This window comes from Peromyscus eremicus, chromosome 23 (assembly GCF_949786415.1).
Source record: "Peromyscus eremicus chromosome 23, PerEre_H2_v1, whole genome shotgun sequence".
In the NCBI taxonomy this organism is placed as follows: domain Eukaryota; kingdom Metazoa; phylum Chordata; class Mammalia; order Rodentia; family Cricetidae; genus Peromyscus; species Peromyscus eremicus.
Genome location: NC_081438.1, coordinates 20,614,074 through 20,634,197, shown reverse-complemented (window position 1 = coordinate 20,634,197; position 20,124 = coordinate 20,614,074). Strand labels below are relative to the sequence as shown.

At 47.8% G+C, this 20,124-nt stretch overlaps 1 protein-coding gene across 1 annotated transcript in view; it reads left to right on the top strand.

Moving 5' to 3' along the window:
- Positions 1–19,924, top strand: part of LOC131898375 (polypeptide N-acetylgalactosaminyltransferase 17) — an 84,789-nt gene extending 64,865 nt beyond the window's left edge. The window contains exons 4-6 of the mRNA XM_059249513.1: positions 3,408–3,503; positions 18,271–18,438; positions 19,607–19,924. Of these exons, the coding sequence (XP_059105496.1) occupies positions 3,408–3,503; positions 18,271–18,438; positions 19,607–19,735 (393 nt within the window). The 3' untranslated portion in view covers positions 19,736–19,924. The remainder of the gene's footprint in view (positions 1–3,407; positions 3,504–18,270; positions 18,439–19,606) is intronic.
- The last annotated feature ends 200 nt before the right edge of the window (positions 19,925–20,124 follow it).

The window sequence follows — 20,124 nt, the reverse complement described above, 5'->3', positions numbered from 1 at the left end:
AATTAGGGATGCTGAGGCAGGATGGCCATGAACATGGGCTACATATTGAGTTCCAGGCCAGTTTAGATTATATAACATGACCCTGTCTCAAAAGAGAGGGGAAGGCATGGGAGGAGGCTAGAGCCTCTGTTGGTAATTGTTGTGATTTAAAAAAAGAAAAGAAAAAAAGGACGGGTGGAATTCTCAGCTTTTCTCTGTTGAGGTAATCTAACATTCTAAAATAGTTGGGCATGTTAACACAAGCCTTTAATCCCAGCATTTAGAAGGCAGAGGCAGGAGAATCAGGAGTTCAAGGCAGGGCTCTGCTACGTGGTGAGTTTGAGGCTAGCACGAACCACACAAGATTGTATCATAATAAACAAAACAACGTCGTCTTCTGCACTAATCTGCTAGACTCCCATTCTAGTAAGTTGTTGGCAGCTGCATGGCCCCTCCTAGGTTCCATTTCTTAGTGTATAAAAATGAGAGAAATCCAAGTGCCTACTCCAGGGAGGTGCTGGGCAGAAGAACAGTGAGCCCTGGTGGGCAGGGTCGGCAGATCAGTAGGCAACACGTTTAATGCATACTAACTGCCTTCTTCAAGATAGAAGGATTTGAAGGAAGATCAGATGTGAAGGAGATAACAGAAAATGGGCAGGGACATGTCTTAATTGTGTCAACTGCTCAGCTCTGTGTAAAAGAAACCACGGCTGGGGAGGTGGCTCAGGCAGTACAGCACTCGCCTAGCCTGTGTGGAGCCCCTGGTTCCATTCCATACACTCCATAAATCTGGTTTTGTGGGGCATGTCTGTAATCACTCTGAGGTTTTCCTCAGCTGCACAGTGAGATCAAGGCTAGCCTGGGCCACAGGAGATCCTGTCTCAAAACCTCCCAAAAGAAAGAAATGTAACCCATTATATAACCGTGACGATAACCCTAAGAATGAAAGCTATAAGAGGAACAGCAGAGAAAACAGATAATTGATCTGAGCTCATAAAGAAATAGAACCCACACTCCAAATCTCAAAACATTCTGCCAAACTGGAAATTTATACATCACAAATCTTACAAATGAACAGTAATTTATGTAGTGTGTAGTGAGCCCTACAATTCAATTTAAATAAAATAATTGATTTAAATAACAAAAATAATCCCCCAAAGAAAAATTGACCAGATGTCTTATTTTCCTATTGCTGTGAAGAGACACTATGAACAAGGCAACGTATAAAAGAAAGCAGTTGCCAGGCAGTGGTGGTTGCACGCCTTTAATCCCAGCACTCAGAAGGCAGAGGCAGGCGGACTTCTGAGTGTGAGGCCAGCCTGGTCTACAAATCGAGTTCCAGGACAGCCAGGGCTACCCAGGAAACCCCGTCTTGAAAAACAAAAAAATGAAAGAGAGAGAGAGAAGAAAAGGAATCATTTCATTGGGGGCTTGCTGATAGTTTCAGGGGATGGGTCCATGGTATTGAAGAGGATGGAGTCAGGATGTTCAAACTCTCGTGTCACACTGTGACACTGGGCTACTGTCCTGGGACAAACAGCAGAGACAAGGCTGCAGCTGTCACCCGTGGGAAACCTATAACCACTTTAGGGGGGGGATTTTAGTTTCTTGTTTTTAAAGGTTTATTTGTATTATTTTATTTATTTGCATGCACACAAATAAATGTGTGCAGGTGCCCTCAGAGGCCAGAGAGAACAGAATTGGCTACCCTGGAACTGTAGTTACAAAAGGTTGTGAGCTACCTGGTGTGGGCGCTGGGAGTCAAACCCGGGTCCTTTGTAAGAGCAGCGTGTGCTCATAAATGCCGAGGCATCCCTCCAGGCCCTAGCTGTTTTTCCACAGATACAGGTTTTCACAATAGTCTTGTGATCATTTCATAATTAGAAGGAAAACAAATATGTTTTTAAAAACAATCAAGGATTAAAAATGAAAAAGTGGGGTTAGAGAGGTGACTCAGTGAGTAAAAGCCCTTGTCACCAAGCCTGATGATCCGAGTTCAGCCTCCAGGACTGGGGTGATGGAGAGAACTGACTCCGGCAGGGGGTCCCGACCTTCACACACACCCTGCACATACACAGAGTATGTTTCTTGCTGGAAATGGGAGAGTCTGGCTGGACAGTGAGCCCAGAGCTCCACCTGTCTCTGCTTCTTCCATGCCGGGATTACAAGCACAAGCCGTCATGTCCACCTTTTTCATGTATGTTCTGGGTCTCAGACTCAAGCCCTCAAGCGTACAAGGCAAGCACGTTGCCTGAGCCGTCTCCCGAACCCAGTGTTCAGTCATGTTTGCCTTTCTGGTTACTATTTTTCATGCTCTCTGCCAGGAATGACCTAAGAAACTGATCTTAAATTCCTGGAGTTAATTAAAAACAGCACTGGTGTTGGGGCCCACTTAAGATTGGTTTATACAGCGGCCCCAGCCCTGATCCCACCCTCATCTGAAAGGACTTTAAACTTGAGCTCCATGTGACCCGTGTTCCTGCATCCGAATGTTCCCTTAAAGCTGGGGAGATGGTTCAGTTGGTAAAGCGATTGCCCGAGTGTGATCCCCAGAACTCATGTAAACAAACAAGAACAAACCTAGGGCATGGTGGGACATACTTGTAATCCTAGCAGCATGGGGGAGGCTGAGACACGGAGATCCCTGAGGCTCAATGGGCTGGCTTACTTGATGAGCTCCAGGTTAGTTAGAAACCCTGTCTCAAACATCACCTCTGGCATCCACAGGCATGTGCACATACATGTGCACCTGGACATCCATGAACAGCACATGCACAGAGTTCCCTTATACCTCCTTCTTAAATATTTATTTGTATTTTATTTCATGCATATGGGTGTTTGTCTTGCACGCACTATATGCATGCAGTGCCTGCAGAGGCCAGAAGAGGGCATCGCAGAGCCTCTGGAATTGGAGTTACAGATGGTTGTTATCTGCCCTGTGGGCACTGGGAACTAAACCTGAGTCCTCTCAAAGAGTTAAAAGTGCTCTTGTGGGCACAGTGCCTGTGGAGACCGGAAGAGGCTATCAGAATCCCTGGGCTGGAGTCACACGTGGTTGTGAGCCACCAGACTTGGGTGCTGGGAACTGAACTCAGGTCCTCAGTAAGAGCAGCTAATGCTCTTAACCACTAAGCGATTGCTCCAGTCCCCTGACATGTCCTTTTATGTGAGAGATGGAAGAGGGTGAAGGGTGGAGGTCAGGCTTTCCAGGACCCAGACACAGGGCTCCCACCCAAGATACCCACTGTATGGCTTTGTCCTGCATGCTCAAGTTATTGGCTCACAGATTCAGGTGCTGATCCCTATTTGGAAAGGACTGTGTGTAGCTTCTCTATAATGAAGTCACAGTCAAGGGACACTGGCCGTGGCTGAGAAGATGCATCTCTCCGAGAGGGTTTCTGATGGGAACATTTCATCTTCTCCTGCAGCTTCGTAACAATAAGGCCAAGGATGTCTGCCTGGATCAGGGGCCGCTGGAGAACCACACAGCAATACTGTACCCATGCCACGGCTGGGGACCACAGGTAGGACCCCATGTCTGACCAGGAAGAGAATAAAGTCAACAGCCCACAGGGGCCCATGGGGCTTCTGGAAACGTCTGTTGCCCATTGTTCTAAATCCTGATTTTTTTTTTAAGAACTTGGATGTTTTTCTGGTTGTGTCATTAAAGAAGGTAGTTTACTGTGAGGATTAATATTGTCAATTTGACAGGATTTGGAATCACCAAAGAGACAGCCCTCTAGGCATGTCTGTGAGGGAACTTCTAGAATGGGTTACTTGGGTTTGAAAGACACACACTGAATGTGGACATCACCATTCCATGAGTTGGGGTCCCAGAATGAATAAAAAGGAGAAAGCGAGCTCAGCACCAGCATCCATCATCTCTCTGCTTCCTGACTGTGGATGTGATGTGACCAGCCGCCTCATGATCCTGCCACTATGCTTTTCCCGCAGTGATAAACTGTGTGCCCTCAAACTGTGAGCCACAGTAAACCCTTCCATTCTTCCTTTCTTTAAAAGTTGCTTTATGTCAAGTATTCTGTACTGTCAGTGGTTAAAGTAACTAGTATATACAGTCACATTCATACAGATGTCAAGAGGGTCAATGTGTATGTTACATACTGAAAAGAAAATTAGGATAAGCTTTAGAGTCATTTGATAACAGACAGATGTACCATCTTGTGTCATTCAAACCAAAATTACCTACCTACAACCATGAAGAAGCAACAAAGACCCCTTTTTAAAAACGTGTGTGTGTGTATGTGTGTGTGCATATGTTTAGCACCAAGGTGTGCAGTGCCTCGGGAGGCCAGAAGAGGGCATCAGATCCCTTGACCTTGGAGTTATTAGTTGCCCAACATAGGTGCTCGGAATTGAACCTGGGCCGGGCGGTGGTGGCGCACGCCTTTAATCCCAGCACTCGGGAGGCAGAGCCAGGCGGATCTCTGTGAGTTCGAGGCCAGCCTGGACTACCAAGTGAGTCCCAGGAAAGGCGCAAAGCTACACAGAGAAACCCTGTCTCAAAAAACCAAAAAAAAAAAGGAATTGAACCTGGGTCCTCACCAAGAGTAGGAAGCTCTCTTGGCCACTAAGCCTTCTCTCCAACCCTACAGAGACCCTTCTGAGAAGCCAGTTGACATGCCCGCCCTGAAAGCCCATCACTACTTTGGTAGGTAAATACTAGTACAAGAACAGAGCCCTCACCAAGAAAGAATTGAATGTTTTCAGGCTGTCAGAGAACACAGCTTGAAAAACAGCAAAGTGCCACCAGGCAGTGGTGTCGCACGCCTTTAATCCCAGCACTCGGGAGGCAGAGCCAGGCAAATCTCTGTGAGTTCGAGGCTAGCCTGGGCTACCAATTGAGTTCCAGGAAAGGCGCAAAGCTACACAAAGAAACCCTGTCTCGGAAAAAAAAAAAAAAAAAAAAAAAGAGCAAAGTGATAAGTAAAGCAGAGGCAAGAAATAAATCTCCCTTGATAACCTGGCATGAGTAAGCAGTGTGTGTACACATGTGTGAACCTGTGCATGTACGTGCAATCTCTAAGGGCTCAGCAGAAATTCCCTAAGACAGGAAGTATATACCAAACACCATTAGACTTGGCATTCACAGACAGAGTAAAGGTTCTGTCAGCCAGCAGTCACAAAAGGCGAGTTACAAACTGGAAAAGCATTTCCACTCCCTTCCTGAAGACCTGGAGAGTCAGTGCTAAGTTGATGTATTAGTTACTTTTCTCACAGCCTTGACCAAAACCTGACAAGAAACGATGTAAGAGCCAGAGAGTTGGACAGGAGGGTCCCTAGGGCTTTCTGGCCAGCCAGTCTAGCCAAAGCATTGAGTTTCAGGAAACCCTATCTCCAAAGACAAGGTAGAAAACAATAGAAGAAAATGCCTGATGGGGACCTCTGGCCTCACACTTACATGCACACACACCTGCACACCTAGAAAAGTGTGTTCAGGATTAGAACATTTATCTAGCGTGTTCAAAGACCTCAGTTTGACACATCGCACCAGAAAAATAAAGTTTTCATTAAAAAGTATTTTAAAGAAGGCCTGAGTAGAGCCAGACCTGGGGGTGCATGCTTGTGATACCAGCAGTTGGGAAGATCTTATAAACAACAACAACAACCAAGCTCTGATGAGATGGCTGGTTAACAGCAGGCTTTGGTTCCCAGCACCCATGTGTGCCGGCTCACAACTCTGGCTCCACGGGATCTGCCACCACCGTCTTCTGTCATCCACGGAAGACGACATTCACATATGCACACACCCCCTCACCCCGCAGACAAATAAATAAAATAAATATTTACAATAAAATGAAAGAATGCATCCAGGCAGAAATGATCACCCACATACCTACTCCCTTCCTAAGAAGGAGCCAGGGGAGTCGAGCGCCGCATTTCCTTTCCTGGTGGAAGCTGACTGCCACAGCACACACAGTACCAGGGCTTCTGGTGTGAAATAACTAGGCTTCGTCTTTCATCCATCCCACCTGTGAGCATAATGTCCCTGCCATCTACTTGATTGCAGAATGGCACATAAGCTTCTCATTGCCATCACTAACCCCACTTCGAGGGTGAACTCTCCTAACAGCATTGGCCGCGTTCTATGAACTGATTTTGAAAGCGGGTCTGATGGTGTTTTCAGTTCCTCCTGCAAGCTCTGAGTGTGTGTTTGGCACGGCTCTCCAGCTGCCAGCCAGGCTGAGCCCCTGCTCCCCCATCGACGTTCTCCCCTTCCTTCCCAAAGCTGTTCCTTCTGAATGAGGGGGTCCCCTCTCCCTGCACCAGGCACATTGGCATCTTTTTAAACGGCTCCGTAAATACCACGGGCAGAGGCTGAATCAGGCTTCCAGACCCAGGCGACTCCCAGAAGAAAAGCTGGGTGTTCCACGGTCATTGTTAGCTTAATTAATGGACTCTGTGTTGTAATTTATTATCAGGCAGCAATTAAACAGAGATAAAATAGGCACCATGGAGGATAATTTCCTGTCTTGCAACATGTGTTTATCAACAAGATGGAAGTAGTTCCTGGCCACTCAGAGTGCCTGCTTGCTCTGAAGTGTCTGCTGCAAGATCATTAAGACTCTCATTTTCGTCTGATTAATAATTTGAATTAGACAAAGACCTACTTTTTTCCTAGAGCCTAAATTTAAAGATTAAAAAAAAATGTGTATGTGTTTGTGCATGCAAGTGCTCTCAGAGGCCAGAAGAAGCTGTCAGATTCTCCCTGGAGCTGGAGTTATAGGTGATTGTGAGCTGTCTGATATGGGTGCTGGGGACCAAGTGTGCGGGAGACATTTCAGATTCAAGTCATAGCAGTAGCCCATAGATCCCACCCCTATGCCAGGACCTGGCTCATATCCAGGAAAACTCAAGAGGAGGACTAATTGACCATGAAGTTGGCATCATTTCCACCCTTCTTGGTCTTGGGGTGTGTTCACGCACATGAATGAGTGCCTGTAGAGGCCAGAGGTCAACTTTGAGTGTCATTCCTCAGGTGCTGTCCACCCTGCTTTTGAGACAGGGTCTCTCATTGGCCTGGAGCTCACCCAATACACAAGGCTGCATGGATATTGACACCTGGGGATCCTTCTATCTCCATTTCCCCAACTCTGAGATTGCAAGTGTGTACCTTCACACCTAGGTTTGTTTGTGTGTGTATGTGTGTGTGTGTGTGTGTGTGTGTGTGTGTGTGTGTGTGTGTTTATCTTTTATTTATGTGTATGTGTGTGTGTGGTGACTTGTCTGTATGTGCATCACATGTATCCAGACAGCGGCCAGAAGATGGCATTAGGTCCCCTGGAACTCAAGTAACAGGTAATTGTGAGCCACCTGGCATGACAGTAGTGGACTCGGGGACTTGAACTCAAGTCCCCGTGCTTGTACAGCAGACCAACTGGGCCATCTCCCTAGCCCCATGTCTGTCTCTTCCAGCCCAGCCAGTCTACCTTCCCCAGCCAGAGTTTCTGATTACCCTGAGAGGCAGGTCACCCTGCCCCCCGGACCCTAGGGACTTGGTAAAAACCTCTCCGCAGATCTTCATTCTCCTATGGCATCCAGGATGCGCTCTCAAATCTCTCCAGCTTGACCAGGATGTTCATGGAATTCACCTATGCATCAAATGTGTGGAAACTGAAAACATGACAGCGGGTTGTGAAGAAGCTCCACGGACAGGACATGTCCATCCATGGTGGAATTTTAAGCTGGCTTGGTCTTATGTAGGCAAGAGTAGCTACTGTGAGTACTTAAGAGCAACAACTTTGTCATGTCTAGAAGACAGCATTTCCCAGCTCTTCCTCCCTATCCTCGGGCTCCCCCATCAATGGCTTAGTCTCATAGACACATATTCTCAGCATCTGTGACTCAGTTGTGAGTCCCTCCGTAAACCACCGCCAACTGTCGAAAGAGGCTAGCATTCTGGAAGCAAGTTATGCATGAGAGAGAGAAAAGAATTGGTTCCCATTGGAGGGGTGTCCAGCTCTGTTCTGGTGGTGGTGGGGCTTTCTGGTCAGATGGTCTTTTATTTGTCTTGATCTTGTGGTAAAATGCCTTTAAAATTTTAAGGGAACAAGGTTTGCTTTGGCTCCAGTTGAAGGGTACCAACCATCATGATGAGAAAGGCATGGTGGCCAAGGGGGCTGTGGGAGGCGGCAGCGGGGATGTAAGAGTGTTTGTTCACATCATGGTGGGTCTGGGGGAAAAAAAATACCAGTGCTCCTCCCTCTCTCTTTCTCCCTCCTGTTTGTGAGGATTGTAGGAATTTGTGGATGGATGGATGGATGGATGGATAGATGGATAGATAGATAGATAGGTAGGTAGGTAGGTAGATAGATAGATAGATAGATAGATAGATAGATAGATAGATAGAACAAACAGAGGGCAGTCTTAGGTGCCAATCCTCAAGGACTTGCCACCATGTTTCTTGAGACAAGGTCTCTCACTGGCCTGGAGCTCACCAAGTAGGCTAGGCTGGCCTGGGAATCCATCTGCTTTCAAACCCCATCTTACATTCACTAGGATTATAGACTTTTTCATGGATTCTGGGGATCAAACTCAGGTCCTCATGCTTGCAAGGCAAACTCTTTACCAAGTGAACCATCCCCCCTCCACACACCTGACTTTATCTTTGTTCCATTTTTATTCACTCTGGGTCCCCAGCCTGTGGGTTGGTGCTGCCCACATCCATGATGGATTTTCCCTCCTCAATTAAACTTCTCTGGATCACCCCTTACAGACATACCCAGAAGTGTGCCTCATCGATGCCCTCATCATTTAATTATTTTTACTGTGTGTGTGCACATGCATGCACCTGAGCTCATACACAGGAGTCAGAGGCCAACCTACAGGAGTCATTCTCTCTTCCATCTGGATTCCAAGATTCGAACTCAGGTCCCAAGGCTTGGCAGCAAACACCTTGGGCAGTTGAGCCCTCTTGCCAAGCCCTTTGGCATTTCTTAATCCAATTGAGCTGAAAATAAGACTCAACCATGCTCACTCAGGGCCAGGTACATCCCGGTCTGCTTTGCCTGCCCTCCCTGTTGATGGGTCTTACTCTCTCTCCCTTCTTTCCTGAGACACTCACGTTCCTTCTCTCAGTTAATCCATCACCGGAATGACACATGAGAATTCTTTTTTGTCCCCTAATTAAATGTAATCTGATCTTGGACTCCTCCTTCAATGGCTTCATCTTGGAAGTGATGCATCATATAAATGCCTTGTCATTATGATACATTGTGCCAATAAGACACTCACACGCTGATGGAATGACATGGCCCGGTAAGCTATTAGCCCAGGGAAGGCCAAGGCAGAAGGGAATGACAGCCAGATGGCTGTTGCTGTTCAAATGCAGTCCTGTGAATGCCGAGGGCAGGAGCCAGAGCCATGGAGAGCTTTCCCAAAGGAAGATGTTTTTGCACAGAAAGTAGCCTTGTGATTCCAGGAATGTGCTTTTACTATTTGGTAGTAATAGATGTCCCTTTTGCCTGGGACATGCCCACTTTATGCTGGCTTCATTTTTAAAGAACATTTAGTTCATTTTAAGTGTATATATGGATGTGGGTCTATGCATGTGAGTGCAATTGCCTTTGGCGGCCAGAAGGGGGTGCCAGATCCCTTGAAGCCGATTGGCAGTTGTGAGTGGCCTGACATGGGTGCTGGGAACCACACTTAGGTTCTCGGGTCCTCTGTAAGAGCAACCACTGAACCATATCCCCAGCCCTATTAGCATGATATTTAAAAATGCATGTTATCTCAGTTTTTATATAGTTACATCTTGAAATTTTTTCCAAATAAAATGTAGTCTTTATGGGTGTGTGTGGGTGTGGGGGTGTGTTCCTGTGTATAAAGGAGCATTTACGTGTGGAGCGTGCATGGACGTGTACCCAAATGCAATGTGGAGGCCAGGGATCAGCCTTAGATGCTGTCTACCTTATGTTTTGGGGACTGGGGCACTCACTGGCCTGGAATACACCAAATAGGCTAGACTGGTAGACAGGGAGCGCCAGGGATCCTCCTGTCTCCACATCCCCAGCTCTGAGATTGTAAGTCTAGACCACCATACCTAGCTTTTTTGTACATGGATTCTGGGGACGGAACTCAGGAATCCTCATGCTTGCAAAGCAAGAACTTTACCAACTGAGTCATCTCCCCGGCCCTAAAATGTCCTCAAGGCAGAAACCCCAAGGCAGGAGTGGATGCAGAGGCCATGGAGGGGTGCTGCCTAGCAGCTTGCTCCCCTGGGATTGCTTGGTTTATTTTCTTATAAACCCCAGGACCAACAGCCAAGTAAGGGAAGTCACCCTCATCTTTTTTGTCATTGCTATTACTTGATTGACTTTTTTGGTTTTTTTGTTTTGTTCTGTTTTATCTGAGACAGGGTCTGGGCAATGCAGCCTCAAATTTCAGGTGGCTCCTCTTGCCTTTGCCTTTAAAGCAGTGCCATGGCCAGTGAGCTCCAACCCCAGCCTCACACTGGGGGATTCTAGGCAAGTACCATAACCACTGAACCACACTTCCAATCTCCAGTTTAACTTTTTCTTTTGAAATAAGGTTTCACTAAGGCTAGCCGTGAAATCGCTCATTATAGCCTCAGCTCCTCTGGAACTTGAACCTGCCCCAGACTCCTGAGTTGGTAAGATCCCACCAAGCCCTTATCTGTGCAAGGATCATTTCCAAAGGCCTTGTTCATTCAAAATTGAAAGGATCTGAGTCCACAGCAAATCAGAGTGGGTCCTAAAAAGGTTGGTGCTGCTCGTTTAAGCCAATGGGTTCCCACCAGAGGAGGCCATAGGACGAGGAACACAGCCACTGCCTGTAATCCCAGCACGTGGCACACAAAGACAGAGATCCCCCAGGACACAGTGGCGAGCGCAGAGAGCCAAATCAGTGAGCTCTGGGTTCGTCAGAGACCCTGCTCAGTATAAAGTGGAGAGCAGCTGAGGGAGACCCCCAGCATCAATCTCTGGCCTCCACACGCACGCACCCACAGATGTGCCCACAAACAGGTAAACATACATACACATGAAAAATGAAACCCAGAGCATCCAGTAGGAGTAGAGAGGGAGCTGGCAGGAGCATAGTAGGTACAACAGGGATCCAATGCCCAGTCAGCCCACATAGGTGGCCTGTAGCACCCAATGAGGGAGTCATTGGAGGTACTCTGCTGTCCTGCAGGGCTGGCGAAGCACATGGGACATCAGCTCGTGGATAGGGGACTTTGGGACAGGGCAAGAAACTTAGTGTCCACGTGCCGCTAGGAATGCTCTAGAGCCAGGAAACACTAAACACGCGAGGCCACACTGACATCCGTGCAGACGATAAATAAGTAAGTCAATAAGTAAATAATAAAGTCTGGTGAGATAGAAGAAAGGCTGCAGTTCTCCAGTGGTATACACTGTTGTTTTTTTGCTAAATCCACATGTAAATGGTAGCCAGTGTAGAAGGTTCCTGTGCACTGCTAGCCTGCCACTTGCTCTTCAGAACAGCTCAGGAGAGGCTCTGGAGGGACATCTCAGCGGTCACAAGAGTCCTTACTGCTCTTGCAGAGGACCTGAACTCAATTCCTAGCATCCATGTCAGGTTATAACTGCTTATAACTCCAGCTCCGGGCAACCTGATGCCCCCCTATTTTGGCCTCTGTGGGCACTGCACTCAGGTGCACATACACATGCAAATTACTTAAAAATAAATCTTTAGCAAAAGAACAGTGCCAGAGAACCACCTTTCTGTATTCAGGATGGTCACAACCGAAGGAAGCCATTCTTAATTACATCTCAGTTGAGCACTAGGCTAACACAGCGGCTGAAGGAGCAGGTTGGAGTCACCAGAACACACCCCCTGTCTCCTAAACAGAAGGTACACAGACTTCCTTCCTCACTGAGCCTGGCTTTCCATGCTGACTGTGCCTGATTTTAAAGTGACAAGAGAGCCCCTTAATGGCCAAGGCTTTGCGAGCCATGTTTTTATCGGCCATTTAATGGATTTTTCAATGCGTTCCAGAGTCATTTCGCAATTATTGTCAGATTTTTGTTTATCTGGCTGTAACCTGAATATTTCAATTCTCCCTCAAGGCTGTTAAATCTGGGTTAATAGTTGTGAGTGTCTCTTAGATCATCTCAACTAGAAAATGCTTTTCCCCTCTAAATGAGAATTAATTGTATTTGATGGTGGAGGTTTCATTTTTCCTCATGCATTAGGGTAGTGGCTAATGGTGTTCATTTCTTCTCCTGGGCCCGGCAGGCAAATCTGGAGTGATCCTTCCCCATTCAAAGGTATTTAGCCAGCCTTGGCCCTTTCTAACATACATTTTCTTGTTTCTCATGGCTTTCAAAAATGGGTGGGATGTTGTTAGCCTAAAAACTACCAGGGCTGGGGAGATGACTGGGTCCTTGGCATGCAAGGCTGAAGACCTGAGTTCAATCCCCAGCACACATGCAAAAAAAAAAAAAAAAAAAAAAAAAAGCCAGGTATGGCGGTTCATGGTTTTAGTTTCAGTACCGTCAATGTTGATTCAGGGAGATCCATGGAGCTCACTGGCCAGACATTCTTGCCTACTTAGAGCTGTGAAAGTGAGAATCCAGTAAGGTGGACTGCACCTGAGGATGGACACCCTAGGTTGACCTCCGGCTTCTACATGCCCATGCATACAGAGACAGTATGGTTCTATTTGTGGCGTAATGGCTGCAAAGTGAAGCAAAGGGACCCGAGACCAGAGGAACCGAGAAAAGGTGAGAGAAGACAGCGTTCAGTGAATTGGGAGAGACTGTCTAAACCAAACGCAAATAAAGGCGCCCAGGACCTGGGGCAGGAGACGGATGGTGTGTACTGCAGGTATGGACAAGATGCGGGCTGACAGTCTTGTGAGATGACCCAGGCCTTTGGGATGGGAGTCTGAGTGGGTGTGCCCAGTGGGCCCCTGTCATGGCCTTCAGACAGTGGTCACTAAAGGAATAGGCAGAGCCTACAGTTGAGTGTGACCATGAAATCCCAGGTGAGTGACAGGTCAGAGAAGTTGTCTAAACGACGACTCCGCGCAAATGGTAAAAACTCCGGCAGAGGGATGTTAAAAAAAAAAAAAAAGAAAAGAAAAGAAAAGAACAAGGGACACCAAGACGGCACAGCAGGTAGAGGTGGTTATACCGAGCCTGACAACCTACGTTCCATCCCCAGGACCCACATGGTGGAAGGGGAGAGCTGGATCTCTCAAGTTGTCCTCTGACCTCTTCCAGTCACACCCCTCCACGCACACATACACACACGAAGAGACAAAACGCTTGAGAAGACAACCAAAGGCATACAAGAGCTAGCCACTGAAAATGATAACACATAGAAAGGCATTACAGCCCTAGTGGGGAGGCCTGGTGTACGTGGAACAGAAGAACAAATGATGTGAAGGTGGCAGCCCTCCCCCAAGCCAGTGCTCAGGTGCGGTGCAATCATGTCAGAATTCCATCTACCTTTTTTTTTCCCCCCAGAAATTGAAAATGCAATTCTAAAATTGATTTGAAAACACAGGAGATGCAGCATAGACAAAACAGTGTTGATTGCGAAGAATTAAACTGAAAACATGCACTCCGCTGCTAAACCTCACTACAGAGCTACAGCGATCCACTCTGTGAGGGCCGGGGAAGTGGGCCAGAGGTTAAAGGAAGTGGGGACCAGAGGTCAGGGCCCCAGAACCCCACATAAATGCCAAGTGGACATGGTGACCCGTTTGTAATTCCAGCCTCAGCAGGCAGAGACAAGGGGATCTTCAATTGCAGGCAAACTAGTGAGATTACCCACATGAGGCTTTGACTGACAGACCCCGCCTCAGTGATTAAAATGAAATGCAATCAAGAAAGACTCCTAACATCAGTATCAGTCCTCCACATGTGTGCACATACCTTCAAGCACACCCTGTACATGAAAAAGCATTCATACATATGCACACACCGCACACGTACACACACGCAGGAGCAGAACAATAATGGAAGAAGGACCTAGAGATCAATGGAATAGCCTTAAAAGCCCCTAAACAAATCGTCACATTCACGGTCAACTGATTTCTGACAAGGGTGACAGGAGAGTCTTTTCAAGAAATGGTACTGAGACAACTAGATACCCACATGAAAAAGAGCGGATTTGGCCACTTCCCTTAGATCATCTAGAAAGAGAGCTCAATATGGATCAAAGCCCTAGCTAAATACAAGAGCGAAAGTGATGAAAGTCCCCGACAACACAGGCCGGGATAAATGTTCCTGACCTTGGCGTGGTCGGCGGTTTCTTAGCTACATCAAAAGTGCAAACAAACAGAGGAAAAAAAAACAGATTATTATTGAAATTAAAGACGCTGTGTGCTTCAAAGGACACTGTCAATACAGTGAGGAGCTCACAGGGTGGCGTGAAGTGTTCAGTAGTAAAAAGTTCTATTGTCCAGATGTGTGAAGAATTTTTGCATCTCATGGAGGAAAGGGAGAGAGGAGAGGAGGGGGAGAGAGAGGGAAAGAGAAATGAAGAAATGGGAGGGAGAGGGGGAGGGAGGGAGAGCAGGCCTCCAAGATGGGTTAAGGCACTTGCTGCCACATCTGGTTAATTGTGTTCAATCCCAGGACCCACATGTGGGAGGAGAGAGCCTGCTCCTGAAAGTGGCCTTTTGACCTCCACTTCCACATGCACATGTGTGTGATACACACACACACAAATGAAGAAACAAGGAAAACTTGGACAACTCATTTTTAAAAGCAGACAAAGGTCCTACATGGGCATGTTCCTAAGGAAATTATGAAACAGCCAATATGATGTTTAACACCACTAATCATCAGAGAAATGCAAGTCAAAATCACAATGGCCAATTCTCCCTCTCTAGGATGGCCAAAATAAAAATCAAAGCTGGCAATCACAAGATTGGGCCAGAATGTGGGAAATTGGTACCCCCATTTGTTAATGCGAGTGTAAAATGGTGTAGTCGCTTTGGAAGACAATTTGACAGTTACCGAGAGAGTACACACCGAGTCGCCATCTGACCTCAGATGAGCTATTCCAACTATAGGCATGCACCGGAGAAAAGTGAAAAATTGTGGCATGTGTCTTATTGGGGAGACATGAGCAGACTCTACTCATCCCAGATAGGGCTCAGACAAGAAATCAAAGAAATGCTTAGCGAACCAGTAAATCTTTGGGAGTTACTGACGGGATCGCAGATGAGTGGCTGGCTGCTGGCGGGAACAAGGATGACACACTCAGCTGCCTGTGTGATGACCATGAAATCACTGTGTACAAACCACAGACAGCTCAGCTGCCCCGAGGCCTTTTTTCTCCATCGTCTGTAGTTACTGTTCATTCCCTGTCCCGCTTAGGAGTCTCGTGAGTTTCAGGAGCTTCCTGGAACTTCTCATTTTGTTTACTTCCTGAGTCCTAAGGAGCTTCCTTGGGAGGAAGGAATGTTTTCAGTTTGGAGGAAATTGCTGCACAACATGTAAACACACGTGTGTACACACACACGATGACTTTCCATACCAGTGTGAGTCACAGTGCCCAGATGACAACAACCCAAATGCCATTAGGCAGTATGCGAAGGCAAAAACATGTGGCTTCATCACAGCTGGGAAAGAGGGACCTGAGTGCATGAATCCACGCGTACCCAAGAACAAGAGAGGAATGATTAGAGAAGACAGGGAGGAAGGGAGTGAGTTACACAGAGGGCTTGACTTGGAAAGCTTAAGCCAGAACATTCCGGAGGAAGGCCGATGAGCATTCTGTCCAAGCAGGGAACTACCTGAAGCAATGCCTTGGAGGCAGGAAACCAGGACATGAGAAATGTGGGGGAGAAGTCGTCACAGTAGGCGGACTATACCAAGATAGCTCCCAACCCGGACCGGAGACTTTTGTTTGACAGCAGGTCCTGGGTTCACTACTCTCCTACCTTGCAACAGAAGAGTAGACAAGGGATCTGTCCATCCATGTTACTTTTCTCATCTCTGTTATAAAAATACCAGCAGCCACAAACACCTTAGGAGGATTCGTTTTGATTTCATGGTTTCAGAGGGTCTTAGAGCATCACGGCAGGGCAAGCATGGTGGAACAATTCACATCCTGGCAAATGGTGCATGTGGAGACTGTCTACTTCGTGTCTGACCATAACCCAGCATGAGATGGCAAAGATGTCTCCCATTGACCTGCTTACTTCCTCCAGCAATGCCCTACCCCCTAAATGTTTGACAATCTCCAAAAATGGTCTCACCAGTAGGGGACCAAAACTGCAAAACATGAACCCGTGAGTCATTTCACTCAACCGTAACATCTATCATCTTTTTCAGATCATGGAGATCTTCAAAGACTCCAGATACTAGCCCATAAACCCAGAAGAACCTCTGTATATAGATGTGAAAATCCCACCAAGGCTCATCTGTCCTTTGCCATCTACTTGACACAGCCTAGAGTCACCTGAGAAGGGAGTCCAATTGAGGACTGCCTACATTACATTGGCTTGTGGGTCTGTCTGTGGGAGACTTAATAAATGTAGGAGGGCCCAGCCCACTGTGGGCAACACCATTCCCTGGACAGGTGGTCCTGGGCTATATGAGAAAGCTAACTAAGCATGGACCTATAAGCAGTCCAGAAAGCAGCATGTTTCCATGGTTTCTGCTTCAAGTTCCTGAGTTTCTGCCTTACTTCCCTCAGTGATGGACTGTGACCTGGAAGTATAAGATGAAATAAACTCTGTCTTCCTCTAAGTTGCTTTTTTGGATTGTTTTTCTAAGACAGGGTTTCTCTGTGTAACAGTCTTGGTAGTCCTGGATCTCGCTTTGTAGACCAGGCTGGCCTCAAACTCACTGAGATCCGCCTGCCTCTGCCTCCCAAGTGCTGGAATTAAAGGTGTGCGCCGCCGCCACCGCCGCCACCACCACCTGGCTCCCTAAGTTACTTTTGGTCAGGTTTGTTTTGTTTTTCCCAGCAGCAGAAATGGAAGTAGAAAACAGCCCCCTTCTTTCTCTGCCCACTCTGGTGCCAACATGATGTGGGCTAGTATCAGCTTTTCACTGGTTTCAGTGGTTTTTCACACCCTAGCGGACCTCAGAAAGGAACCTCTAATTCCAAACAGCATTAAGCTCTGCTCTTTAAACATCTGGGTCACAGATATGCTCAGTTAATTAATGTTCTTAGCACTGCTCATTTGCCTGCTGGATAATAGATTGATTCATAATTTCAATAAGCAGCTGTGTATATCTTTGCCTGGAACATAAAGACAGCCTGCCGCCGTCATTCATCAATTTGCATTTGGGTGAATTGAAACATACTCAGGGCAACATTGTTTGGGGAGGGGCAGGGAGGGCTTCTGAGTTTCCTACCATTTTGCCGCAAACAATTAACTCTGATTCGGAACTAATTTGCCTGTAGAGCACACATTCATGGCATCTCTCTCAAGGACACTTCATAAGCTCGCTATCACGTGCTCAAGGGGAGCAGGAAGGCTCCCTTAAGGAGATCGGAGCCGAGGGCTTCTAAGTAGCTTTCACCAAAAGATGAGGACCCCTCCAGAAAATCTTGTCACCAGAGAAGAGTCACTCCTGATCCTGAGCAGGGTTCCTTTGCTCACTGCTGTGACAAGAACATCTGACAGCAAAACTTGAAGAAATGGCTCATCGGGGCTCAGAGCCTAAGGTGCAGCCATGCTGGCAGTTGTTTAATAACAGTGGGCTACGTGGAATCTGAAGTCAGGAAGCAGAGAGAGATGAGCGCTGGTACTCAGCTCACTTGCTCCTTTTCATTCAAACCAGGACCCCAGCCTAGGGAATGGTGCCACCCACACCTAAGGTGTGTCTTCCCACCTCAGTTACCTCACAGAAAAACCTTCAAGGGCATTGTATTCTAGGTGATTCTAGATCCTGTCAGTGTGGTGATCAATATTAATCATGTCCTACTATCTTTTTGGTTGATTCCTAAGCAGGACTTCCCAGGCTCTGTGGAAGGTTCAGTGGTTTTCTGAAAGCCTAAAAGTCACTTCTATCTAACTGCAGGGTCAGGGAGGGCAGTTAGGAGGAGGGAGGAAGGGAAGGAGAAGAAAGGGAAGGAGGAAGAGATGAGGGAGGGAGGGAGGGAGGGAGGGAGGGAGGGGTAGAGGAGTTCTGATGTGGTGTATCAGTGTCCAGGCTGAGCTAGCCCACGGTCCTCCTAGAGCCGGCTGTCCTATGTGTTAGACATTCAGAAGCAACTGGAACAGACAGAAAGCTGAGGTAAAGCTGAGGACCTGAGCCATGGTGCCCCTTACTGCCTCACCTTTCCCTCTCTCTTGCCACTCTTCCCCCTCCACAGCTCGCCCGCTATACCAAGGAAGGCTTCCTGCACTTGGGTGCTCTGGGGACCACCACACTCCTCCCTGACACCCGCTGCCTGGTGGACAACTCCAAGAGTCGGTTGCCGCAGCTCTTGGACTGTGACAAGGTCAAGAGCAGCTTGTACAAGCGGTGGAACTTCATCCAAGTGAGCTCTGTGGGGAAAGGGCTAGGGGAGGAGCAAGATGCTACCAGCCATTGGGGAAGGGGGGTAATGATGTGATGTCCCCAAGGCTCCCCACACAGTGCCACTGAGGAGCCAGTTCTGCCAGCCCTGGGACAAGCTCACAGACCTAATTCCAAGACTGGATGAAGGATTTCTGCCAGAAGTAGCCTGCCTGATTCCATCATTAGTGTTGGGGCTGCTTAAGATAAATCCATAGAGAGGATTCCTGAATGCTACCATGCACTCTCAACCAGGATTGAGAAAGTCAGACCTCAGATCCCCCTGGAAATTTCTGTATATGTACACAGAAATGTGTACATACGTATACGTACATCTATGTGGAGGTCAGAGAGGAACCTTCATGTACCAACTACCTTTATTTTTTAAGATTTTATTTCTATTTTCAATTGTGTGCGTGCGCGCGCATGAGTGCAATGTTCACAGAGGCCACAAGGAGGTGCCAGATCCTCGGGAGCTGAAGTTACAGATGGTGGGAGCTGCCCAATGGGTAGGCTGAGAACTGAACTTGCATCCTGTGCAAGAGCAGCAAGTGCTGTTAACAGCAGAGCCATGTCTCTAGCCCCTACCTTGGAGGGTTTTGTTTTGTAGTTGTTTTTGAGACAGAGCTCTCACTGGCTTGGAACTTGCCAAGTAGGCTAGGCTACCTAGCCACTGAGCTCCAGGGATCCTCCTGTCTGCCTCCATGGGACTGGGATTACAAGTGCACATCACTGTGCCTAGCTTTTTTTTAAATGTAAGTTTTAGGAATCAAACTCGGGTCTGTGTGCTTACATAGCAAACATGCGCGCACGCGCGCGCGCGCGCACACACACACACACACACACACACACACGTAGCTATAAGACAATTTGAAGGAGTTAGTTCTTCTCTTCTAAGATGAAACTCAGGTCATCAGGCTTGGCAAGCTATCTCACTGTCCTGACCCAGGAAATCGCTACCCTGACTCAGTCACCACCAATTTCCCCCACCTGGTTCAGCCACTCAAACAGGGTGGCCCTCATGGTCCCTTCCACTGTGGGAGAATGTGGGTGGGATTTGTTCCCTCATGAGAAGCCACAACTACAAGAGCTATGGTGGTGAAGTCAGTCTGCCTCTCTCTCCTTGTGTCTTTCCTTTCTTTCCCTCCCAGAATGGAGCCATCATGAATAAGGGCACAGGGCGCTGCCTGGAGGTGGAGAACCGGGGCCTGGCCGGCATTGACCTCATCCTCCGAAGCTGTACGGGACAGAGGTGGACAATCAAGAATTCCATCAAGTAGCTGGAAAGAGCGAGGGCATGTGGAGCCCAGACCCAGGACAGGGCCTGGCTATCCTCGGAACCAGCCACCTGGTGGAGAGACAGAAGGCGCCCAGAGGGTGCTCAGTGGACCTCCCAGCGCCCCTCCAGGGCAGCCCTGCATAAAGATGCTAAGTTCCTCTCAGGCATTCAGCCTGTGCACTTTGAAGATCTCCCCTCACTCTTGTCTGGGAGACCAGGAGCTACATCTTCTGGGTACCAAGAGGCGAGACTGCTCTTACCTCTCGACCATATCATCTCCCACCCAGCACCAGCAGCTGGGCCTGGCAGGGTCTCTCTCTCTCCCTCTCCCAATCCCTCCTCCCTCCTCCCCTCCCTCCCCTCATTCTTTGCTGCAGCTGCTTGTGAAAC